The sequence below is a fragment of the Pipistrellus kuhlii genome, unplaced genomic scaffold, assembly GCF_014108245.1.
Source record: "Pipistrellus kuhlii isolate mPipKuh1 unplaced genomic scaffold, mPipKuh1.p scaffold_m20_p_2, whole genome shotgun sequence".
In the NCBI taxonomy this organism is placed as follows: domain Eukaryota; kingdom Metazoa; phylum Chordata; class Mammalia; order Chiroptera; family Vespertilionidae; genus Pipistrellus; species Pipistrellus kuhlii.
In genome coordinates, this window is record NW_023425515.1 from 188929897 (window position 1) to 188956474 (window position 26578).

The following is a 26578-nucleotide window of genomic DNA, read 5'->3' on the forward strand; positions in this document are numbered from 1 at the left end:
CCACTGTGGGCACTGACAGGAGAGGATGGGGGACATTCGGCTCTGGCAACCTCTGCTGTCATGAGATCACATACACGGCAAGTCAGCTCTGAGGGGAGCCACAACATCCCATCAGCTTTAAACAGATTCAACAGGACGTCTTTCAGCACCAACAGCCTCAATAGCGGCTAGCGTTTACGAAGCACTGGCTAGTGCAAGAGGCACCTGTGGTCCCCGCGGGCTTGTCTGTCTTCACAAGCATCCTTTGTGGTTGGACTGATCGCTGCCAGTTTACAGAGAGGAGGCCTGGGCCTCAGAGAGGTGGCATGACTTGCCCCAGGTTACAGAGCTGGTAAGTGATGGAAGCCAGGATGCAGACATTTTATTCAATTAATGAATATTTATTGAGCGGCTACTACATGCCAGGCACTGCTGTACACGCAGCACCAGGCAGCTTCCCTGGATGGGTTCCCCATCCTGGGAGAAGCGTTCAGTGAACCGATGTGACAGATGGAACAGAACACATGGAAGATGTAAGGGACTCCAGGAGCAGGTGGAGAGGGACAACGGCACTTATTTCAGAGTGGATGGTCAGGGAAGGCTTCCTGGAGGAAGTGACAGCTGAGCAAGCAGCTCTGGGGCAGGGCGAGTGCCCTTACCTACATTTCACCATCTGGGATGAAATCTCCATGTAGTCTCCCAACCAGGCTGGCGCCGGCCAGCACCGCACCATCTCTTTCAGGGGAGGCCAGAGGCCGGCAGCAAACCCTGAACTGTGAATTCCATCCTGTGTGATCATGGCCGCCACCCTGATGCTATGGACTGTGCTACACATCCCTACTTTGGACAGCAAACCCTTTTGGGCGATGATGTCAGCAGGAGACATTTAGGGGACACGGCGAGTTTAGAAGTTTCCCAATGCCTTCAAGGACAGGGCTCTGGAGCCCGGCCAGCCTGGCTCAGGGGTTGAGCGTCAACCTATGAGCTAGTAGGTCACAGTTGAATTCCCGGTCAGGGCACATGCCCGGGTTGCAGGCTCAGTCCTCAGAGGCGGGGTGAGGGGGATAGGGAGGGGATGTAGGAGGCAGCCAATCAATGATGAGAGAATCATTGATGTTTCTCTTTCCTTCCTCTCTGTAGTCGATACAAATATATTAAAGAGAGAAGAGGATTCTGGAATCAGATGGCCGTGCTGGGCACTCTCTCGCTTGGAGCTGTGGGGATGCTGCCCAGGCTCTTCTCTGTAGATGCTGAGAATGCCATGCAGAGAGCTCGGAACAGGGGCCATGTCCCAGGGACCTCTGCAAGCCCCGGGACACAGGGAAGCGTCCACAGATCTACTGCCCAACGCCTTGGGGATCCAGTTGGACCATTAAGATGTTTTCTGAATGGCCGACCAGCTGACTCACTCCTGGAGAATGCGCCTGGCTTTACCAGTCCAGTAACAGCTTGGGAACAGCCATCCAAAAATGTTCCTACACTCAAGCTGGGTTGGCAAGGGTTGGATGTGATTATAAGAAAGCCAAGTGAGAAGAGAATGTTACTGCAGGACAAATTGAATCCATGTGAGTTTTAAATAACCTCATTCCAATAAGAATATTAAAATATCACTTTGGCAATTATTAAATACTGAAACAAAGGCAATGATTTAAAATTGAAATTCCATTTTTATTTTCTGTTAATCCTCCCCCAAGGATATTTTTTCTATTGGTTTTTTTAGAGGGAATGGAAGGAAGGGGGGGACAGACAGAAACATTGGTTGCCTCCCCCACATGCCCCACCAAGGACGGAACCTGCAACTTAGGTTTGTGCCCCCAACCAGAATCAAACCCAGGACCATTCAGTCCATGGGTGGATGCTCTTCCACCCACTGAGCCAAACCGGCTAGGGCTGAAATTCTATTTTTCTTTAAAAGATAAAAAATGAAAAACTGCCACACTGTATCCTAAAGGCCTAAATTCCCTATTGTTATTAACTTACCTGTGCAACAAACTCCAGGCCTTTAAAGATTCCTACTGAAAACTTACCCTTAAGATTTTTTTAAAATATATTTTTTATTGATTTAGAGAGGAAGGGAGATGGAGAGAGAGAAACAGAAACGACGAGAAAGAATAATTGGTTGGCTGCCTCCTGCCTGGCCCTTACGAGGGATCGAGCTCACAACCTGGGCATGTGCCCTTGACTGGAATTGAACCCTGGACCTTTGTCCACAGGTCGATGCTCTAACCACCAAGCCAAACCAGCTAGGGCTACACTTAAAATTTAGTGCGAACATTCAGTAGTTACCTAAGCAGAATTCCAGACTGCACAGAAGGCTCCTGTCTAAACATTACTACGGAAATCTTCTTAAATACGTCCAGAATAAAAACCTGTCCTTTAAAAAACCTTCTGTAGTTTCCTGTCATTGCTAAAGTGATACCCAACTTCTCACCCCGACTGGGTAACAACTCAGGCAGCACCTACCAAGGCATGTCCAGAACCGTGGGTGCTGCCTGGCTTGTAACTGTTGTTTATAAGCTGGACATGGGAAGGCACATTTAGGCATTAGAAATCCTCTGTAAAAATCTGTTCTCTGGGACACCTGCCTGGATTTGAGGTCTCTCTGTAAGACAGCAGAAAAGGAATCCAGCTGGTGTAAGTGAGGCAGGAAACAGAAGCAAGCACAAATCCCACTGCCCCAGGAGTTCAGCGAGTTAACGCTAATAAAAGTATTTCCAAGCCTCTTTAACGGCTCACAGCAGAACTGCAAGCAATTTACTGCAGTCTGTGAGGGCTTTCTAATTCTTAATCTAGAAAGTAAATAAGACCTACGCCCACGCCCCTGGCTGTAATGCTATACTTTAAAAATAACCTACTACTGGCACAAGTTTAACCCTTTGATTTGCACTTAACACATACTTGCTAAGGGAGAGGGAGAGGGGGAGGCAAGCCCGGATCAGCTTTCCTTTTGGGCTAATGCCCAACAGGTCAACGTTCTCAAGTGACAACCAAGACGCTCTGCAGGCTCCCCAGGCCCTGCTTCAGAACCTCTCTCCAGACCAGAGAATGAAGGTGAGCTTGATTTTCCTTAGACGATTTCTGTTGACTAATCAGATCAATCTAGAAAGTCAGCGGGACCTGAGCGGCCGGGACGTGGGAGCACACCCCACCGTTTGGAGTGAAATCAGATACTGGTGCTCCAGGAGCTGCTCCTGCTGAAGGTCTTGCTGGAGCAGGAAGACTTCCTCGCCCACAAAGGGGCGACTCTACTTGTTCACAAAGGCAGGGGGAGACTTGAGGCTTTTACATCTAGAGGAAATGAAACTTTGGGGGGGGGGGGGGGGGTAGCTATAAAAATAATAAATAGACAGGATGGTGCAGGTCGGAGGCAGTTTAAATCCCAGCTTGGCATTTTCAACTCCCCCAGGTCTGTTCCCCCATCGGTAAATGACACCAAACTCAGGGTGCTATTGTCAGGAGCCTGACAAACGCTTAGGGCAGAGCCTTGCACACGGAAAGGAAAGCGAGTGTAGCTGTCAGCTTCCCAGAAGCTTGTCACCACTGGCAAGCGAGGAACTCCAGTGAACCACAGCGCCTGGAGGTTGGGACTCGGCCTGGGTGGTCTCCGAACGGGAGACGGGGGCACAGAGCCTGCCCCGATCAGCCAATGAGCAGTCGTACATTTTCCTCTGGGTCTCACCCGCTCAAACTTCAGGTTTTGTTCCAAGGATTTGTTTCTGCCCTGTTGTTTTTGTCTAGGAAGAATTTAACAATAATATGGAATGCTTTGTTCCCACCAATCTGGACCTAGTTTCTTTTTTCAAAAATATCCCTCAGCACTGTGTAGGCCCAGCATCTTGTAGGCAAACTCCCAGGCCCGCCAGAGTCCCAGCCTCCACACCCAGTAAGACGACGAAGGAAAAGCAGAGACCACCTCACCATTCCCTACTTGGCACAGACCGGGAACTAAGATCCAGAAATAATCTGCCCCAGGCGGAGCCCCCGGAGCAGGCCATCGGAGGCTGGAAGGCGAGTGTGCGCGCGATGCCTGCTGGCTGCCTGGCTGCCGGTGTGAAGGGAGAAGAATGGCGAGCACATGGCCAAGATGGAACCTACTTCCTCCATGAGCAGCGCCCTCTCCTCCCACAGTGTGCAGTTTGCAGGGAGCTGTGTGTGCGCAGCCCTCAGTGCAGGGCCATTAAACAGCCAACACAGAAAGCAAGTCCTCACTCCTCCAGCCCGGCGCCTCCCCACTGCCTCCTGGGAAACTGCCCTGTCCCCCCTCCCCCACTGTCCCGCTGGGACTCTGGGGGGTGGAAGAGGGAAGAGGGGGGTACCATGAACTAGAGGACATTTGGCCAGGAGACACTGATCACTCCTTCAGCTTTACCGCCTTCCCCGAAGACTCCGGCATGACACATACTGATGTAAAGCATGAGAACCACAGTGCTATATCACGTGGGACTTTAGGAAACTGCAAACATTCCATCTCAAGAAAAACAGCAATACCACATAAACTCAATACAGATGTTCCAACTTCTTTGTTTCATTCTTTGGGGATTAACAATAGAAACCCCCAAACCAGAGTCAACTGTTAGCAAGCATCGAGGAAGTAGAGACCCCACGGGTGAAATGCTTTATTTCACTCTCCAGATACCTCCGAGCACACTGTCCGCCTTCACGGCTACCCGCTCAATGCAGGTAAGGCTTGGGAATAACAGGCAATGCCACACAGGAGCAAGGGAGGCGGTCCTCGGGGCGGGCTGGGCCCTGCACAGCGCACAGCACAGCGTGCGGCTTCCAACTCCTCTCTACGGGCCTCTTCCTTCTTTGCCCTTCACTGCTCCCAACCGTGTACAAAATGCAGTCCTTTCACGAGCTTTTAGAAAGTTTTTATTGGTTACAATGATATAAAATGCATCATTTAAAGTTCCCCTAGTTATAAGTGCTTGCTAGCAACAGCATAAAAAACCTTTCGTACATCTGACAAGCTCCAGTGACTTGTCTCATCCTGGAAGGGATAAACAGCAAGCAGGCACTCTTAGCCGGTCTGTCTACAATTAGCCTCTTTCTCTCTTAAAAGGCTACAATGGTTCAAATCAACAGACAGTCCCTTTTGTATGTCAAATTGTAAATTTTAATGTTTTCATTAAAATAGTCTTTTATATCATAACTCTCCAACAAGAAACAGTAAAATAACTAACAGCAAACTCCAGTACAAGAACACTCTCCAGATTAACAACTCAAACACAAATGTAAAAGGCAAATCACAATACAATTGAAGCATCCAAAACAATTTAAATAATTTTAAATATTTTATTTTTAAACTGCTACAAATGCTTTATACAATATTTCAACACAAAAGTCCCCAGAACAGAAATGTAACAAAATGGGAATGATAGTGAAAGGATTAAAATGGCACAAATTCACCAAACAAGTATTAAACTACACATTTTAAGAGGTAGATTACTTTTAAAGTTGAAAACAAAAGGAGGAAAAAAAAACATGAATAACCTAGCCATTTCCCACCAACTCAGTCATTAATTAGGGTGAAAGCATGTATAATGTATGGAGAAATGATACACCCAGGAAAAGGCCAACTTGTAGTTTTTAAATCTCTATTAGAGACTGTAGTACACTGTAGGTAAAGTTATTTTATTTATTTTTTTACTTAAGTGCAGACATACAGCTTTCTAGGCCTGAGATGCATTCTAGGCAATGGTATATTGCTACATAGTCTCCCATAATATATCAATAATAGTTATAAATTAGTGCCACATAATTATTTGAGAGGATGTCCATCTGGATAAACACACATGAAACTGGAAGAGGCATACAAAAGGAGTTCATATCCAATCGGGTTTCCTCTCGATTATGCTGGCATTCAGCTTGTGATTTAAAAAAATAAAAAAAAAAAGCAGGCAGAGAGAGAAGCTAAATGCCTCTGTCTATACTTAACTTAAAAGAAAGGCATCAAGAGCTGGTATGTGACCAAACCTTCTTAAAACAAGTGCATTAGAATCTGTCATCCCTGAAATCTACAACGAACTATTGATAAAAAAGAGAACTTGCTTTGCAAGGTTAAGTTCAAATCACTCCTTCCTCTGCTATGTGCCAAAACCAGGGCCACACTCGCATCGGAGTTGTCAGTCCCGTGACGATGAGCCAGGTCATCTAGCCCGTCTGACAGCACCTCTTGCATCTCAATCACCCGGGTGCCCAGCACGTGGTGGGCACCAGCGAAGACGCAGATGCCTGACTCTAACTGGGGCAACAAGAAGCCTGCAGGTGTGTGAGACAGCTTCACATGGTCTTGCAAGCTTGGTAGATCTCGCATCCTTTGTCGTAGTGCTTATCCTAAGTTGAGCATGCATTATCTTTATTTAGTCAATTAAGGTTTGTTTTGTGTGGGGGGCTGTTCTACAGGAAGTTCCTAGAAAATAAGAAAACTGAAGATAAATGACAACATAACACAACCTTTTATGAATTGACCACGTTAATGAGAAGGTGAGCAGATCCATATGACAAATGTTAAGACAGCAACAGGTTGATTCTGGAAGTGGGCGGGAACTCGGGGGCCCTCCTCAACAGGCACACGCTTGGCGAGGCCCCAGCCCTATCTGGAGTGGCGTGGCAGAGATGGACATGGGAGGAAATGAACAGCACTTTATTTCTGTAATACTCTGTGGTGAATGCCGGGGGCTGGCTCTGAATCACAGATGGCTATGATGAAACACGCAGGAGGAGGAGGTGCTGCCAGTGCTGTGGGAAGGCCTTCAGTACACAACAGAGAGAAGCGAGTATACTTCTGACCACATGCCATGAAATCATCCCTGAACAGAATTTTCACAGAGAAATATACTGAAAGGGAAGACGGCTATAGTTAAAACAACTCTTACCAGTGTAACACAACACGCATGTATCAAGGATGAGGCCTGCTAAGCCCTCATGATAATCTCAGGCCCGAGTTCAGGAATCCTGGTTTTATACCAAATGGGCTAACGGCACTGAAAAGAGAACAGACTCCCTGAAGAAATGCCTGTGCTTGTGCCCAGATAATCAGAATATGATGCCCTGTCTTCACAAATCTATGGTCCCTGGTAAATGGACCCCTTGTCAGACACATCCTTCAGATGTGTCCACAGCCCAGTTCAGTGACAAACACCAAGGGGGGCCAGCTACCGGGGATGCTGCTGCTGCTGCTGCCACCCACCAGTTAGAACAACAGGTTTCTTATCTGAGCTTCCTTTTAGCTTCCTTTTAGGTCAAATTTCACTCAAGCAATGTAACCCTCTGCTAAACAATGAAACAAAGCAAAATAATTACAATGAACTGGAGGAAACAATTTTATTAGGCACTTTGGTCCCCTGAGGTCTGCTTCCAAAAGCATGGGGTGAGGAAGAGGCTAACTGAATGAACTTGGTAAGTTTAGTTACTCAGAGAACTTTTCTTCACCCTTGAACTGTAAAAATGGGATCCAGTACAAAATGATTCTTTCAGACAAGACTGGAGGCAAAGGGAGGTATGCAAGTGCATTCTAAAGCATCAACCACCCGGGGCGTGTTTTGGAGTAGTCTGTAAAAATGACGACATATTCTGGCTCTTTATCTTCTAAAAGGACTCAAGTTCAAGAACCTCCTATTGTTGAGGATCTTCCAGAGCAAAGACAGAGTACAAACAGGTACAGTTAAAACAAAAACACTACAGAAGCCGGAACCGGTTTGGCTCAGTGGATAGAGTGTCAGCCTGCGGAATGAAAGGTCCTGGGTTCGATTCTGGTCAAGGGCATGTACCTTGGTTGCAGGCACATCCCCAGTAGGGGGTGTGCAAGAGGCAGCTAATCGATGATTCTCTCTCATTGATGTTTCTAACTCTCTATCCCTCTCTCTTCCTCTCTGTAAAAAAATCAATATATTTAAAAAACAAAAACAAAATCAACACTACAGCAGGCTATTCTAATGGCTAATAGGTGCTTATGCATATGGCATGGCCAGAGACCAGAGGCTAAGTTATATCGCTAGTAACTAATTGTTTTGTACATTTCTGAAGTAGCTTTTTAACTATAAGTCTTGGCTAAGGAGTCTTCTCTACGTCGTTCTTTAGCAGGGACTTAAGACACATGGGCACCCAGAATTCTACCTCATCAGCTGTGCCAGGTAACCACACCTGTGTGTCCTCATGACCTCCCCACACGGCAGACCACCCCCAGTGAACTCCGTCTGCTTGCCTGAAACACCACAGACTTTCAGACAGGAGAGGGACAGCTCACTCCGAAAGGACAAGGTTTTGAAGGATTTTGCAGAAATCCTATCTGATGGTGAGTTTTTCACGAGCTTGACCCGCAGGCATTTTTTCGGAAACAGCAGGAATCCCAAGAAAGTGCGTCACACCAAGGTTATTTAAGTGATTTAGGAGATTTGAGAAGTCAACATAACTAATTTAACTATTGCCCTGTTTTTGTGTCACTGAGAACACTTCTGAATATAGGGAGGACACAAATAAAACAGTAAAAGTAAAATCACCTCAAATCTAAGATGAATCCCTACATCGTTACTGGGAAACAAAGGCACTGAGGCCAGGCTGACTGGCCCTGGGTTCGGCCTGTGCCTGGGGGAGCCGGGGAGCCTGGCCTTGCTGCGGTGCTAAGCCCTCTCCTGCTGCTCCTCCTTCGGCCGCTGGCCTGGGCCACCCTACGCCGGAGAGGAGGGGGTGGGGACTTAAGGCATTTACAAATGAGCGTGGTGCATTTTGTTTTAACCCACGAGGCAAGCTTTTTGAATGCAAACAATAGAAGCATGAAGAACGGAAGCATTCTCCATTACTATAACTATGCTTGAGTCACAGAAATATTGATGAGATTGCAATGTGGTTTTAATGACCTCAGAGATCCATTTTAACAGGAGAAACCACCTATAATCCAGAAAAAATGAAAGAGACACTGAGATATTACCCAAGATAGGCAGGAAGTTTAAGAGGATTTCATTTTTTCAGGACAGGGCACTTTGGAGAGCTTTCCATGATTTCAGATTCAGTTCACACTGGCCCTAAAAAAATGGCACGCTTTTGCGAGTCCTGGGTCTGAGCTAAAGCTGGGCGGTATCCAACTCTGCAGCAGCCTATAACTTAAGCAACCCCATTTCCTTTAAGTGCTTATGTCAAAATTACACAGGAAGAAGAAGAAGAAGAAGAAGAAGAAGAAAAAAAAAGCCATTGGGCAAGCATACTGTTCGCTTCCAACCGTCTTCCCCGCCCCCACGCTCGGAGCTGAGTTCCTCAGGCCCTGGGACACAGCTTACCTGAAGTCCTTCAGCTCCTGCTTGCCACTGCTGTCCTCCCTCCTGCCTTCGCCCAGGTCGGCAGCAGCTGCCAGCTGGAGGCTTCGGGTGATGGGCCCGCCACTCCGTTCTCTAGATTTTACATTGAACCGGTCTGTTCTTTTCTTACCGGCCAGAGAGGATTTGCTTTGCAAGACGGCCTTGCTTTTCTGCACCCTCACGTGCAGGCTCCGGGCCGTCTTGCTCGAGAGCTGAGCAGAATGGTTCTTGGCCACAGCTTTGGGCTTTTTCCCCTCCACATGAGTTATTTTGGCCATTCTGATCGGACTCGAGTTCCTTAAAGAGGAGGGTGGTTTTTTGGATTTCCCCGAAGCTGCAAACTTGACATTCTGCTTGGACCTGAAGGACGAGGAAGGCAGTGGCACCTGCGTGGGGCCTGAGCTGCGAGCTCTAGTCTTGCCCAAAGGAGCCTGCGTGTTCTGCATTTTAATTTCAGCATCTGCGGTCCGTCTGCGGTGGTTGCTGCTACTGCTTCTGTCGCTACTGGCAGGTGACACGTGCCCACCTTTCCTGGATGAATGGGAAGCTTTTTTTTTGGGAGGAGAAAGCGGTTTTTTGGGACAGCTGAAAGCAGCATGCTTATTCAGGCTTCTGATGTACGTGAACTCCCGATGGCAATACGGGCAGATGTGGGACTCTGAAGCATTTTTTAAGTCCGCCTTCTGCTTGGCGGATTTGTTTTTTTGCAGGATGGCTTTCTGAACAAGCTGGTTTTTTTTCTTCAAAGCATTTAATTTGAGCTTATTTGGTGACATTTTGCTGAGTTCGACACTAAAGTTCAGTCTTTTGGGCTGTCCCATTCGTCGGAAGGAGTTTTTCCCAGAGTTCTCCAAAACCACCACCCCGTTCTTGGGTTGCACCGTTTGCTTCAGCGGGACTGGGTTCTTCCTGGGGGTGTACCTCTTCTTGTCGCTGGCGGAAGCGCAGGCCAGGATATGCTTGTGTAACTCGGGCATGTTGTCCACACCTTTGCCGCACTTTGTGCAACGGATGGCAGTGCTGAATGTCTGTGGAATGTTGTGTGTAGTGAAGTTGGTGGCCGTGACCCCGATGCCCATGGGGTTCCGGTGGTGGTACTGAAACGGAGGCGGTTTAAAGCTTGGGTAATGCTGATTGAGACCCAGTCGAACATCTGGATCTTTCGTCTTTATTCCAGAAGCCATTATTTTGATGGTTGTGTAAAGCTCTTCGGAAGAATCATTCAACTCCTCTTCCTCTTTCGACGTTTCTGAAGGATCTTCCGGCAAACTCTGCATGTGCTCTGCGTGCGCCTTGCTGGGGTCTGTGAAGTTCTGTGGCCTCAGCGTGCCGCTCTCAAACTCGTGGTGTGTGCACACCTTGTCCGGGTGGAGATCTCGCTGGTGCTGCTGCAAATTGCACAAAAAAGCAAATTCTTTTTTACAAACCGAACACACAAAGATATTGCCGACTCCGTGAAGCAAAAAGCGGTGTTCCGACAAATCGGTTTTCGCCTTGAAGAGCTGCACGCAGAATTCACATTTGAAGGGCCATTCTTCAGCATGAACAGATAGGTGTTTGGTTAGGTCTTTAATGGAAAGGAAAGGCGATTCACAGACATTGCAGACGAAGTTCTTGTTGAATGTCTCCTGCACAATATCCTGTTCAGCTGCAGGCGGGGGTTCTGCCCTGGGTTTCAGATCTTCACTCTCTAATTCTTCCTGCTTAAAAGAGATCATGGGGAGAGAGGCTTCCAGATTGTCCCCGGAAGAAACAACGGATGACACTGCTGACAGAGGCGGCGGAGAGGGGGAAGAGGAGGAAGAGGAAGAGAACGAGGATGAAGATGCAGATGATGATGAGAGTGTCGGAGGCCCCGGAGAGGCGGCGGACGTGAGAGGCTCTACAGAAGGAATGGGAGAAGGCGAGGGAGACACCGTAGGAGAGAGGATCGGCAGTGGGGACTGTGCAGTGGCATTGGAGAGTGGGGAGGGACACGGGAGAGGAGACGCCCCGGAAGAGGGGGCCGCAAGAGGTATGGTGGGCAGGAGTGGAGGAGGTGGTGTGGCAACGGTTAACACAGGAGGACAGGGCGGAGGGGATGAGGGGTGTGTTGGCATCAAGAGAGGAGGCAGCTGCCCGGAAGAAAGAGAGGGTGTCTGGCAGGCAGGAGGTGGAGGAGAAACATCAGGTGGGCACTCCACAGTAGGGGCAGATAAACTCGTGTCAGGCCCAAGGTCAGGATCGGCTTGGGGATCCAGGGATTTACAAGGACTCGGGCTCCTGGCCACATCCGCCGTGTTTTCGGTGGGCACGCCAATGCCGTTGTACTCATTGAGGAGGACCTTCTGCAGCATGCAGGTGGTCGGCTTCTTCTTCTTGACGGCACTGCAGGCTGGCTGCGCCATGCTGCTGTCTTTGAATTCCTTGCCTTCCGAGTCCCCACAAGGCTTTTTGTGCACACTGAGATCTAACACCGCTTCCCACTGGACCGGAGGCTTGCCTGTACCCTCGGCCTTCTGTTTGACACCGCTGGATAAATCCAGGGGCTGCTGGTTGCACACGGGGCTAAAGGTGGAGCTGGCGGCCCACTCTTTGGATGCCTTGAATTCATCAAAGCATGGCGGGCTCACGGTCTCCCTCTCGTCTCTCCCAGACAAACTCCACACCGGGGAAGAGTTGCTGTGACTTTCTAACTTGGGCTTTTTGGAACCCAGAACGGCATCAGTCCACACCGCTTTCCCATCGCTTTGCTTTCCGAAGTCTCGCAGGGCAGGACTGTGCTGTGGAGAGCTGGGAGGGGAGCTGGTCCGCCGCTTAAACCGACTGGAGGTCACGGGCAGCATGGACGCAGGAGCGGACACACAGACGGGACCCAACTTAGTGATCTCGGCTGTCAAAATCCCTGCAGGAGGAGTTAGCTTGTCCTGGGTCTGAAGGAGCTGCTTGAGCTTTGAGGACAAGTACATGCCTTTCTCCTTGTGGAGAGTCACCGCCTCGGTGGTGATGCTGAGGGGCAGGCTCAAGGAGCACGAGGGTGCGATGGGCTGAGGTTCCGCTTCGGCTTTGATTCTGGGTAACACAGGAGGACTGGCAGTTCTCCGCCTCTTGGATTCGCTGTTGGTGCTGCTGGAAGGCTCTTTAGGAAGATCGTCTGTTCTGGGGACCTGTGTAGTCTTGATATTCTGAGTGATTTCCACTGTGACGGGAGTGAGCAGACAGTTTATACCATACAAGTCTGCCGAGCTGGACTCCATCTCAATCACATCACAGTTACTGGTGCTGCTGCTGGTTTGAATTTTACCATCAATGTAGTAATTTAAGTTCTCAGAGATATTGCTAGAAATGTCCATGATGTACACATCATCTGCCTCGCCTTCCTCCTCGGGCTCTGTGCTGGGGACGTAGACGTTCTGGGGGGGCTGGGCCCGCTCTGCAGGCGGCTGGGGCTCTTCCAGGAGGCCTCCTTTTCTCCGCACACCTTTGGGAATCAGGTGACGCTCGTGAACTCTGCGTTGATGCCGTCTCATATTAGTATGAGTGCCAAAAACCTTCTTACAGTATTTGCAGGGATGAAGCTCTTTAACCTCTCCGTTCTCTTCTACAACAGAAGAATTTACTGTTTCTTGGGAAGCTTTCTCTGAACTCAGGATCAGACAGTCTTGCCCAAGATTGGGAGGATTCGAGTCATCTTTTGGAGTGGAGCTGTCTCCGGATTCTTTGCCATCAGCGAGGTCCTCTGATGGCTGTAGTGTTAGGTTGGGTTTTCGCTTGAACCCTGCCTCATGGCGACGCTCATGCCTCCGCCTGTTAATCTGGGTGCCAAAGGCTTTCCCACAGTACTTGCATTTGAAAGCATGGTTGACTGTAGATATGTGGATGTGCATGTGCCGCTCCAGCCCCTGCTTGGTTGTGAACTTCCTTTCACAATGCTGACATGGAAACATTGATGTTTCCAATACATCACCATTGGCTTCTTCCTTCATTTTGGGAATTTTGATAACAGGAGTTACCTCTGGAGAGTCTTCGAGAGTTTCTTTTGAAATGGTTTTTGGTTCTTCTAATAAATCTTCTAGCTTCTCATCGCACCGTATTTCTGGCTCTTTCACAGAGCTTTCATTTGGCATGTCAGCTTCTTCTTCCCCCTCCTCTTCCAACCCATTCTCTTCCTCCTCTTCCTCCTCCTCCTCTTCCTCCACGTCATTCACCTCACAGTTTGTTGCTTCTGGCTTCTTGTCTGGCTCTGTGTGCAGCTCGCAGGCAGGAAGAGGGGTTCCTGGTTCTGGAAGCACTTCCTGACTAACCACCTCCTGAAAAGCTGTCTGCTCAGCTGCTGGAGCTGAGGGTTTCTCGTCCTCTTCTTTGGCACCTAGAAAGCAGAAGGAAGTAGAAGCATGGAGGTGAGGGCAAAACTAGCCGACTTAAGATCAATTCTTAGTATTCAAGTTATTTCTCTTAGCACTCAAAATGTGTAAGGGAGGTTATGATTAATAACAAACAGCTCTACATTCTTATTTATAAAGTTGTATTGGATTTAAATCTATTTCATTCATTCAGCTGCTATTTACAGAGCACCTGTATTAACCAGGCAGCACACTGGGCAGTGAGGAGACATATATGAACAGAGAGTCACTGGAGCTTAGCTTCTTTTCTGTGTTTAGTCACACAAATATAAACATTTTCATTTATAGAAATTGTAGTGCCTAAAATTGTGTTAAGAGTAGCAGACTCTGAATTTTAGGGGACTAGTTGTGAATTCCAATTTCTCAGGATTCCAAACTGAAATAAGTTGTTAAATATATTACCAACCACGTTAGATTCTTAGTGGTCTTCCTTGAATGGAATGATTCTCTCCTCCCTTCCTGACTAAATCTACATTTTTAGAAGCTAGAACAGTTTCCAGAATCATCTGATCAGGATTTTTTTAAGTAAAAGAAAAATTTCAGATCATCTGTTCTAAGCCTAATCAATGATTAGCAGCTCAGGAGGCCCAATGCCCGAGAAGAAACCCAGGGGGGCAGGGAAGGACTCCCTGGTAAGGTGACTGGGCAGAGACCTAAAAAAGTGAGTCATGTGACTAGGTAGGGGAGGGGAGCCCTCTGGAGAGAGTAAACAGCAGATACTGAAGTTCTGAGTCAAGAACCTGTTGGATGTGTTCAAGGAACAGCAAGGAATCTGGAAAGACTATGGGGAGGGGGTGGAGGAGACTGGAGGAAGGCACGAGAGCAGAAGATACAATCAGAGGCCAACGCACATAGGACCATGCAGGCTGCTGGCCTTTACTTGGAGTCATAACAGACATATGACATAACTCACTCATATTCAACAGGATCTCTCATGGTACAAGGAAGATAGGCAACTCCAGGTGGATAAGGGTGGAGGCAGGGAGACAAGAGCTGCATCCTGCAGGAGAAGGGCCAGAGTGGGGGACTAGGTGGCAGCGGAGGAGGTGGAAATGATCAGACTATGGATACATTTTGGAGATGACTAACAAGATGTGCTTGCTGACTAGCTGTGGTGAGAGAGATGCCAAGGAGGAACCGCAACAACCGCAAAGCAGGAGGAAACGGAGGGAAGAGCAGAGGTGTGTGTGTGTGTGTGTGTGTGTGTGTGTGTGTAAGTAGAGTTCATTTTGATGTATTAAAACTTTGAGGCACCTGACAGATATCCACGCAAGGATGTTAAGCAGTTATGGATGACTCCAGTTCAACAGAAGCTGAGCCTAGAAATGTACAAGTCCTTAGTATTTGGAGCATGGGACTAGACAAGTTCACCTGGAGAGAGAATGCAGACAGAGGGAGGAGGGAAGACTGCCCCCCAGAGGACTCCAGTACTTAGAGGTCAGAGAAATGACCAGGGAGGGAGTGGAGAATCCTTCGGCTAAGTAAACAAAGTTCAAGGAGGGAGTGACCAGCTGTGTCCGCACTGCTGATGGGCTGGGTAAGGTAAGGGCTGAGAATGGAGAATTCCCTTTACCACGGTGGAAGTGTGGTGATCATGGTAACAGCTTTAGTGGAGTAGCGGGGACAAATGCGTAATAAGAGTTCCTAAAAGAAGGTAAGGAGGGAGACAGGGAGACTAAAAGAGCGCTTTCAAGTTTAGCTATAAAGAAAAGCAGAGAGATGGACCAGCGGTTGGGAGAAAACCTAGGGAGAACAGGGGACAGGGCATCCACTCTGACAGAGAATGTCCTTCTCCACAGTGCCACCTGTGTGTGGAGCCAGGCCCCTTGTGCTGTACACACGTGAGGAGTTAGAGAAACTCTGGGACCTCCTGGCTTGTTAACTGGATCTTTTCCCCTTTCGCTGGACAAGTATTTACTATATGCCAGTACTAGGCAAACAACATTGTCAAGATTCTTATCCTTATAGAGCTAGTGAACATAAGCAGACACCACCACTACAATGAGTGGTTACACCAGCAGAAGCACACAAGAGGACCTTGTATGTGGCTAAATCAGGGGAGGCTTCCTAGATAAAGTACTGGGCAGGCTGAACGCGAAGGTCAAGGAGAGAAAAGGAAAGGCAACAGGAGGAATCAAAACCTACAGCACACTGTGAATTATTCTGGACTCACCTGTGGGCAATGGGGACCCATTAAGACATTTTAAAGCAGGAGGATGCCAGATGGGAGATTTTGGCTGTGATGTGGATTAAGGGACGGGGAAGACACATTACTGCGGGAAACCAACACTGATGCAGGAGTATTTGAAGGGAGATGCTGCTGCTTACACTAAGACATGTAGCAGTGGAAAGAAGCAGTGAAGTCAGTCAACAGTGGCCAGACTGGCAAGATAGAAGAGCCTGTCACAGACCTGGTGAAAGCCTGGATACAGGGCAAGTGGGGGTTAAGAAAGCCAATTGTGCCGCGCTCTCTAAATGCAAGCTTTCCTAGGAATATCAGTCTTACTTTTACCCATATGCCCACCATTTTACTGGCAACGAGGCTTCTGCTTCTAAACAGAAACCAGTCTTCCCATTCCCCTCCCCCCAAACCTGACAAATTTCATGAATTCCATGAGTTTTCCACAAACTGAGAAACAGTCATTTGCTGGTGGTAATGTATTTCAAATTAGGAGCTAACTCCCTTTGAAATACTACATGTTCAACACAGACCCAACATGTTGCTAAAAGAAAGCTGGAATGAGACTACAGAAATTGAAAATAACATCTGTAAGGCACAAAAATTTCTTTAAGTTCTTTTTGAGCCAAAATCTGTGGCTTCTTTTAATGGAAAAAAATATATATAATGTATTATTTTCTTTCTCTATGATTGGTAAACAATTTCAGATTTGAAACTGTCCAAAGCAATATAAACCAAAGCACAGCTCTGCTCATTAGTAAGGCCCACACTAGAGTGTTTCCATGTGGTCACTGAGTTTTAAACATAACGGGAGGTTTGGGAAACACAGGAAGAGTCTGGACTGCTTGCTCAGACCACTTTGGAAGAATACGCAGAACATTCAGGAATGATGACTACACTGTACAGAACCAATTACACTTTAATCATTTATTCCACAAAAAGGTAAAATATTAAGTATCTTCTTTCATGGGGCCTGATGTTATATCAGGAAAAAAGATAACTGTCTTGAATTTTTGACAGGGGAAAGGGACTCCTGGATTTTTGTTTTTAATTCTGCCACTAAATGTAGGGAGGGACCTTAGTATTTTTGTTGTTCAAGCAAATCTGCTATCAGCGGGCAGAACTTAGTTTTATAAGGTTCTGGAAAGTAAACTTGTCGATTCTTGCTTCATATAATGTCACAGGAAATTACAATCCTTTATGGACGTCATCACCACAAACAGTGCTAACAAAATGGCTTAAGAGGAATAAAAAATATTGTTGGTGGCTTTTTTCTCAACAAATGTTTCTTGAAAGTCACAAGCCTACATTTTGAAATTCGCCTATTTGGGTCACTATGAACAACTCTTGAGCAAACTCCGGTCTTTGCATAAATTGGCCACATAACGAATTAGGACATAACTCCCTCTTTTCTAATAGCAATAGTCTGGATATGGTGGCTCAACCGAGCAATCTGCCTTTCTGATTAATTTCCAATCCATGTCTCTAAATTCTCACAGCATGAAGGGACTAAAATATTAGACCTCAGAAGAGACCATAGTAAATTTAGTGGGAAGAACACAAAAGATAAAATAGGAATTAAAATTCTAACAAAAGAACATTTTTCACTCTGCACATCTGTCATTCTGATATATAAAATCAAGGGTGTTTGATATTTTAAGTAATTTTTTAACTGAACTGCAAAACATACCTAAAGTATGCAAATCATAGTATAGAGCAAGATAAAATGTTTACAAGTAAATACACCAACGTGCCCACCCCACACATCCGTGGACTAGTACTGTCCCCCACTCAGCCCGTCAGTCTGACTCTTGTCATTATAGATGTTTTCTGATGGTTTTGAACTTTGTAAATTATTTATAAATGCAATCATATAGAATGCTTCATTTTATTTTAACCAAGCATAATTTGATTTCTAACAAAGAAGGTCTTTAGTGCATTTTTTAAGAGGATGGGGATGTGAAGGGCTTGTAAGGGACCTTCTTGCTGTTTCCTTTCTTGAATGACTCTCGGGTGGGCATGCCAAAGAAATCTATAATGACAAAAGCCTAAGCGACCATCGCAACTGAACGGTGACCAAATAGGCTGAGTGGGGCGACCAGGCTGGTGGGGTAGGGGTGGGGGTGTGAGGGTGACCAGGCTGGCAGGAGGGGCAGTTGGTGGCGACCAAGCTGGCCGGGGCGGGGGGGGGGGGGGGGGGGGAGTAGGAGGGGGGTGGCAGTAAGAGGTGTCCAGTCTGGTGGGAAGGGGGGAGCGCGGGGGGGGGGGGGGCAGTTAGGGCCAACTAGGCCGGTTGGGGTGGGGGGAGACGGACAGCTGGGGCAACTAGGCCAGCAGGGGGGCAGTTAGGAACCAGTGGTACTGGATTGTGGGAGGGATGTCTGACTGTTGGTTTAGGCCCCATCCTGGCAGCTGAATATCTCTGAAGGGTCCTGGATTGAAGTGGGTGCAACCTGGGCTGAGGGGGACCCCACCCCCATGCACAAATTTTGTGCACCGGGTCTCTAGTACAAAATTATAAATGGTGATACACATCCAAATCATGCAAGCCCAACACCCCAGCCTACCTTCTGCAGAATCTCTCATATTGGCAGAGGTGTGATCTGGCTCACTTGTCTTCAGCTGTATGTCTTCAGTTTTGTTTCCTTTGTTTTTATTTTCCTGGGGTTTTTTCTTCCCTGAAACAAATAAGCCATTTGTTTGTTTGTTTGTTTGTTCATTTGTTCATTCATTCACTATTACCCCGAATTCTTGAAGGAAACCATCACTAATCCAATCAGAGCAAACTGTCTATTTCTAGGCAATTATCACTTCAATCCCTAAAGAAAGGAATAGATGATGAATATAAATATTTTTAAATTATGTCAGAGAAAAAAAAGAAACCCATACATCTTGTATTTTTCAGAATCTTGGGCACTAGTTCTCTCATAGCTCTAAAGCAACTATCAAACTAACAGATAATAGATTCTAGAAAGGTTAACAATACTGATGTCACAGGAAAATTAGATGATAGCTCTTAGTTTTAATACCATACACATAACAGGGACTGGCAGAAATCTGGTTATTTATAAGCACATAGGGAAAACAATATGGGATAACTTGGGGCCCTTTTAGTTAAGACATGAACACCTGTAATTGTCACAGTAAAACAACAGAAGCTGAGATTGCACTCAATTGTAAGGAATATTCATGCACAATGGCTCAAATATCAAAGCAGAGTAATTATGAATAATTCACTGTGGCCAGCCTGCACGGCACTCTGAGGGACCTGAGGGACTCAACTCAAGAACCAGAACCATTCAATATTTCATTAACAATTTGGAAGCTGGGATTCAGGAAACATTAACTGAATTCTAAGTGATACACAGTTCAGAAGATAAGATGAAAATGCAGCACATTTCTGACAAGCTGGAACAGTGAACTCAAGTCACCAAGAGTCTCAGTAAAGATAAACAATTCTAGCCTGGCCAAAACCGGTTTGGCTCAGTGGTAGAGCATTGGTCTGCGGACTGAAAGGTCCAGGGTTCGATTCTGGTTAGGGGCATGTACATTGGTTGCGGGCAGATCCCCAGGAGGGGGTGTGCAAGAGGCAGCTGGTCGGTGTTTCTCTCTCATCGACGTTTCTAGCTCTCTCCCTTCCTCTTTGTAAAAAATCAATTAAAATATATTTAAAAAAACAAAAACAAACAAACAAAAAACAATTCTAGCCTGGTTACTACTATTGGGAGCTCAGCATTTGGTCTCGTTAGGATTTAACCAGAATTTGCAACCCTTCTTTGCCATTTTTTAATTCCCAGTTTCTTATGCCTGCTAGCTTTTATCTTTCAGTTTTCAGATTCAGAACAGGTCCTATCACCTTCCCCAACAGTTCCCTTCTCCTTCTGCAATGCTCTCCCCTCAAACAAGCTTCATAGAGCTTCCTGAGCTTTCTCTTTCGCAACAACAGCCACCCTGATCTCTGGTTTAGTAAAATGACAAACTAGAAAACATTGGCAGTTTCTGGAAAATGGTATTCTCCATAACAGAGAATAACTACAGAGTAGCATAATTAATTAAAAGGTATGTAACAGCCGAAACCGGTGTGGCTCAGTGGATAGAGCGTCGGCCTGCGGACTGAGAGGTCCTGGGTTTGATTCCAGTCAAGGTCATATACCTTGGCTGAGGGCACATCTTCAGTAGGGGGTGTGCAAGAAGCAGCTGATCGATGATTCTCTCTCATCGATGTTTCTAACTCTCTATCCTTCTCTCTTCCTCTCTGTAAAAAAATCAATAAAATATATTAAAAAGAAAAAAAAAGGTAGGTAACAGATGAAATTTAAGATCAGAGACACAAAATATTATCATTGCAAAGAACATAATGATTAAAAATAGAAACATTTGTAAACAATACCAACCAGATATTAATCCTAAAAAACATCACCAGATTTTGAGAAATATTGAAGAGATTCAACAAGAAAAAAATGAATAAAATACTTACTAATCAGCCATTTAAAAGAAAATTCTAAAACACCATTTTGAATCCCTAATTCTTCAGTAAGAAAACAGAGCTTTTCTGCAGCTGTGTAAGAAAGAGTTTACTCAAACACGTTATCTGAAAACAAGTCAGTCCATTCGTGTCCAAAGGCAGCCAAATGGAACTCAGGACTTCACTGGAGCCTCGCACAGAAGTGGAATCTTCATGGAGCAGGTAGATTCACGTCTCCGGGGAGAAGGTTTATAAGCCCATGCTCTCTGCAAGGGGCAAGGCCATGGAAACACATGACACAACCACAAGTCACCTCCTATCTCAATCTTTCTCCCTCCGTCACAGCACTGGCGTAAATCTGATAATGACAATGGCTCCTGAGGAATCCAGTTGTGCTTTAGGGAGTTTGGATTCTAACCTTTCCACCAGTTTTCTTATCCTCATGATGACATATGCCCAGTCCATCTCAGATTACTGGTAGCAAACAATGCTAATTCCAGTGACTGGCTACCAGCAGGAACTGCTCTAGCTCCGCAGGTCATGCCTCATAAGACCCACGTCAGGACGCCTGCTGCCCCCTCAGACACTTCATTCCAAAGTTATATTCAGAAAATTTTTCCTGGATCAAAACCACAAATGTGTTTTAAGACATCAGTACTACCTCATATACTCCAAACAGGCCAAGAAATATGACCTTACAAAATACATAAATACGGAGGCATGGTCTAAACCTTCCCTCCTTATGCCTAAACCTTACATGAATCTTAAAAAATCACACAGTAAAATTTAACAGAATTACAGACATTAATTTATTGTACTACTGTTCCTTGCAAAAGCAACTCAAAGATTTTCTGCAACTTCTCAAGCACTAGAGAGGCTAGTAAGCAGGCTATATAAAGAGAGTGAATTGCCCTCCGTGAACAAAGTACTAAGTGAGATTTCTAGATTTATATTATAATAAAGCCAATTACAACTTTAATAATACTATTCATTAATATGTACTCAAAATAAAATCATATAACTATCTAAAAAGTAAAAATATCACTTGAAGTTTTATTCTCTGCCTAAGGGAAGTATGAGAACACCTAGCTATACTGACTGCCAAATGTCTATTTTTGGACTCTCCAAACCTAACCAGTGAGAAGTATCCCTCCTGCCCCTAGGTGCCCTCTTTCAAACCCGTAACCAGGAAACCTTGATGCCCTGGGAAGAAAAGCCACTTTCCGTAGGAACATCTGCATCCTATTTAGAGGGCTCCCAGAGCATCTCCCCACAGGCTACCAGAGCCTGGGTACCAGTGGTTCAACTGGAGCTCAAGTGACACTTGGACCAGATCACGCTCTGGTTGGGACTCTCCAAGGCATCGGAGGACATTCAGCAGCATCACTGACTTCCACTCACTCGATGCCAGTGTCACCTTCTAGTGTGACAACCAAAAGTCTCCAGACTTGGCCAAATGTCCCTGGAACGGGGGGTGGGTTGTTCCCCAGGGTAAGAACCACTGGGCTAACCCAATATAATATAGGTTACTAAAGACAGGTGAGGCTCTGCAGTTTAAACATTTACTATAAAATTTAAAGAAAGTGTTTGAAAACACTAATAAACCAATTCTAAAAAAGAAGGAATGAACAATTAAATTTACCTCCCAAGTACCTTTCGGTAAACAAAGATAGACTTAGTTTATGATAGAAATGCAACTATCATGAATCTAATCACCATTCTTTCATGGGCCTGAGGTTGTCTGGTACAGGAAATGTTCATCAGAGCACCTAACACTCGAGCTATTCCCATCAGGACCCCAGACTAGGGTGAGGGAGCTACTGGAATGCCCTGGCCTACCTGCTATCTTGCAAGAGAAACCACAGGCCAGGGCCCCCATGAGGACTACTCAGTCTCTGACGGAACAGAATCAGAACCTGCTACCCGGGAGTCCTGGGTCACACTAAGGTGTGCTTGGTGTCACTCCCAAAGCCAAATATTGCAACTACAGGTTTGGAAACGGCTCCATTTCCTTACATCGGTACATTTTTCTGGATACTTGGTTTCTGTTCTATGTGTGTAACCAAATTAAAATAAAAAAACAAACCTATAATCAGAAATAACCTGAGTGAGTGTGACAAAGGGGCGAGGGGACTGGCTGGTTTCTGCTGTGGGAGCGGGGCTGGCAGAGCCCACTGGGAGCCTGGTAAGTACACGTGTGCACTTACCATCAGGTTCCTGCAGGTCCTACACAGAGGCTACTGCCAGCTGCGTGCTCCACTTGCTCTAGACAAGAAAGATATAGGAATGAAACACAAGGAAAGTGAAATGGAAACAATGACAAAGAACATAATGAAGCACAGGACAAAACTGTATGCTTAAATATAAGGAAAAGAAATATACGCACAAAGATGAAGAAAACGAAATGAAACAGAAGGAAAGCAGCAGTTGTCTACTGCAAGGTTCTCACCAAAAAACAAAAATAAAAAGAACCTTTGTGTTCTTAGTCAGGGGTGGGATGTGGCATACTCACTCTCAGGCCTGTGCCGTGCCCATGGTGTCAAACTGACGTTCTTACCATGTAAGCACCACTCGCTATGGAAGGCCAGAAAGTCCCAATCCCTGCCTCTCACTGCAGACACCCAAGGACCAGAGATGGGAAGTCACCTGCCCCAGCCACACAACTAAATTAGCTCCCCAGTCAGAATTAAAACCCATGAATGATGACGCTAAAAGTGCTCCTTCTAGTACATGTATTCCTTAAGACCAAAAATGGCATAATAATACCTTATTGTTTAGAAAGCACTTTACAACCATTACTTCACTCAGTTTCAAGGGCAAATGGGAGTGGTATAAAGACTTCTACTGCAAAGTGGGATGCAGATGTTTTTCTATTTCAATTTTATCTTACGCCAGAAAAAAGTATCAGTCAACAGCACAGAACACCAATCTGAGCAAATATGATTAACTATTAAGTAATGTCAATAGAAGTGGATTTCCTGGTGAAATAGTTGCCCTGGAGGGAAACCCAACAGCTATGATGGGAGCTTTTAAGGACAAGTGAAGCGTTGTACCGCTGGCGCTTAGATGTGAGGTGCAAAACCAAAGCTGCCTCAAGTGCCACGTGATTAAGTCTGGACTATGTTGCACTCTCCAAATAAAGTGAATAAACACTAGAAAATTCTAGAGAATGATGTGTCTCTTAAAAAATTTTCAGGCATCAGAGAGAATGCAGAATCCTAGAAGGATGGCAGAAGGCACATTTAAAAAATTGTTACAACAGCAAAGGCTCCTGCATTCGGCGATTTAAAGGAATTACATGTAGAACCATATGTAACTCAACATGCGCTGCCTCCTCTTGGGGAACTACTCAACTACGAAGTATAAAATCAGAATTCAGTATTAGCAGGTCTAGCTGATCTTTGGGGAGCTCACCATCTTCCTCGGATGCACAGCTGACTGCCAAACCGGGAGGAAGCCATCAGTGAGAGCCATGCAAGATGGCAGAGGAAATGAATGGGCTGCCCTGAGCCGGGGCTGACACCAACTCTCCAAAGGGCGGGTGTACGTGAGCTTCCAGTTCCCACCTCTCCATCCAGCCCGTGATCCCTACACAGGACTCTCCACTCTCCACGGTTACCTCTGCTCTCATAATTACAAAACCGGAATTTCTTCACTTATTAGCCCCACGTTTCTCCTCCACCTCTGGCGTTTGATGGTCCTACTTTTTTGGGGGAGGCGGAGGGGAGTTAAGGTGGGAAGGGCGGATCTTTCATTCTTCAGAGTACTCTCCGCAGCCCTATGACACTCTCATCTGGGAACTCCTGCTTTCATAGCCATTCTTTCATAAAATCTACCTCTTCTTCCTGCTCAAAATGAGAGGGTCACTCATAGGAATTGGAAGATCAGAAGCATGTTTTCACACGAGACTGAAGAGAGGCTCCAATCCAGTAGTACTCTGCTACACTGAGGTCACAGACCGTAGAGAACAGAAGAGACACAAAGGACAGAATTAAGGGGCTACATTGAAAGGTGGGAGAGAGTCCTGGCCCACGTGGCTCAGTGGTCAGAGTGTCGGCCTACACCAGCCCTAGTCAGGGCAATGGCAGGAGGCAACCAATTGATGTGTCTCTCATATCAACGTTTCTCTCTCTTTCCCTACCTCCCTTCCACTCTCTCTCTTTTAAAAAGAAAAAAATCAATGGAAAAGGTATCCTTGGGTGAGGAGTAAGAAAAGAAGAATGAATTAACAGTGCCATCTGCATTTCAGGCATCTGCATTTGAGAAATTCATCCTAAATAAAGACATCATACAACTTTTTTAAGTTTTTGAAAGGCAAGGGTGTGATTTTTGTGAAAGTAGGCCAGTGTGGCACTGATATCAACACTGGGGATATCTGGTTCCCAGAGGTAAGTCAGAATTCTGAAAGCAAAGGAAAAGCTGAACAGGGGCAGTGGAAAGGATGAAGGTCATATTAAATGAATTTTATAGGATTAAAGGAAGAAAAAGAAAAAGCTCTCTAACAGATCAGGTAGCAAAGAAGGAGAATCAATGGATAGTAGCAGAGTTGTTAGCCTAACGAGTGGCCTAAATGATGTTATGTGTGAGCTGGTCAAGGGTAGTCAGAGCACAGCCTGGATGTGCTTTACATGTGGTGGTAGTTTAACATTCTCCAGCTGGAGTGATGAGTGGAGAGCAGCTGCACACATACATAAAACTAAACTTTCCACAAGGAAATAGTCCGTTTCAAATATTTCAATATCCTTAATGTATGCTTTAAAAAAAAAAAAAGGAAGTCATCAAAAGCCACTGATGGGATGATCAGGCAACCTGGTGCAGAACTATGAGGACTGGGCATCAGAAACTGTCACCATAAAGATCAAAGGTTACAAAGGGGATGTGTTTATCAGCTGATCAGAAGTGGCCCTTACAAATGGTCAAGGTGAGATCAGTGGGTAAACAAGCCACCTGGGTCCTTAGCCCATCAGTCCGTGTGTTTAACAGAGAGACATTTGAAGCAATAAGATGCTCTAACAGTTGGTTTTATGAACGTAATAACACTATTCATTTTCCATAGATTTCTTTTACACATAAAATAACTGAAATGTACGTGATGGTAAGAAATGTTAAGCTCCCTGGGCGTAATTTCAAACCTTTTTTTGTAAACTCGCCAAGAGCTGCCTGTAAGCTGGAGGCAAATTATAAAAACAAAACCTCTCCGTTTTAAGTTGGTTATGGTATTAAGTCAGGACTCTAGACTTGGCTTCCAACAGAAACAATGGAAAAGTTCTGGACATTTCGGAGCTGCGAGCACAGTGTGAATTCCTGGAATGCCTGCGTCCCGCCGCGGGTGCGCCGCCTTTGCAGCCATGGCTCCTCCAAATGTCAGGCCGCTGGGAAAACAGCAGAGAGCAGTCTGAAGGGACCTTTAATTTCTCTAAAAAAAGGCTTTTAGTAGCTCTGACTGAATAATTCCAAACACTAGAAATAAACTTTTGTAAATTCAAATTAGGAAGGAACTAAATTTCCTTATACTCTTCAGAACCTCAGAAAATGTTGTGGCATAAACAAAATTATTTTAGAGCCTAATTAAAAACCTCTGAAACTGAAAACTGTTATTCTGTTCTAAAATTATTTTCATTTCTAGCGTTCTTCTTGTGGATTTTCAGGAGCCTTTGTTTTACAGGAAAATAATATATACCTAAAGTCTGCAACCTCACATATAAAAAGGGAAATGGCGAATACAAAGTACAGAAGTTAATTCAAGCTCAGGTGTTAGTCCCCTGTGGCCAAACAAACCAGGGCTGGGAGCTTAGCTGGGACAAGTGTCTGGCAACCCCCTAAAACAGAGGGGACAGCCACACCCTAAAGAATTGTCTCAGCTAAAAGGAAAGGGCGTTTTTTCCCTCTCAGAGTCCATGATACATTTTATAATACTATATCCTGACGAATTAACTATAGAACTTAATTTTAAGATACTTCCAGGAAGTAAAAACTAGATATAAATCTGAGTCAAGAAGCAATTAACATCACTTCGAATTCAATCTTTACCTGTTTATAGAAATTTCAATAAGAACAATGGTCAAATCACTCAATAAAATCAGTCTACTGTTTATCCATCATCGTAAACTGAGCTGATCTGCTGTAAGATGTTAACAGATGTCTCTCATTGATGTGATTACTGTTTTCCTATCTGTTTGCATTTTTTAATTTTTCTAGGCAAACATTTGCTTATGTTATGCAGAAAGATAAATGAAAGATTTTTCTTAAAAATACTTCAAAAGCAGAATTAGCAAGGCAA

At 45.6% G+C, this 26578-nt stretch overlaps 1 protein-coding gene and 1 long non-coding RNA gene across 11 annotated transcripts in view; one reads left to right on the forward strand and one right to left on the reverse strand.

Annotated features, from left to right (window-relative positions):
• PRDM2 (PR/SET domain 2) overlaps positions 1 to 26578 on the reverse strand; it is a 106201-nt gene that overhangs the window by 15655 nt on the left and 63968 nt on the right. For 5 of the 10 annotated variants that reach the window (XR_004989662.2, XM_036448181.2, XM_045585189.1 and 2 more), the window contains 2 exons: positions 18401 to 18511; positions 9255 to 13620 (listed from right to left, as the gene is read on the reverse strand). The exons of 2 other annotated variants lie outside the window; for them this stretch is intronic. Coding sequence is in view for 7 of the 8 variants with exons in the window: in XM_036448181.2 (XP_036304074.1) it covers positions 9255 to 13620; positions 18401 to 18511 (4477 nt within the window). In the remaining variant the exon portion in view is untranslated. Of the gene's footprint in view, positions 1 to 5260; positions 6733 to 9254; positions 13621 to 18400; positions 18512 to 22505; positions 22564 to 26578 lie in introns of those variants that run through there. 3 more of the 10 variants (XM_036448183.2, XM_036448180.2, XM_036448179.2) reach the window with 3 other exon arrangements.
• On the forward strand, positions 6634 to 25693 carry LOC118724643. The gene is made up of 4 exons (XR_004989663.1): positions 6634 to 6758; positions 20525 to 20530; positions 21437 to 21442; positions 25683 to 25693. It is a non-coding gene; the product is annotated as an uncharacterized LOC118724643 (long non-coding RNA).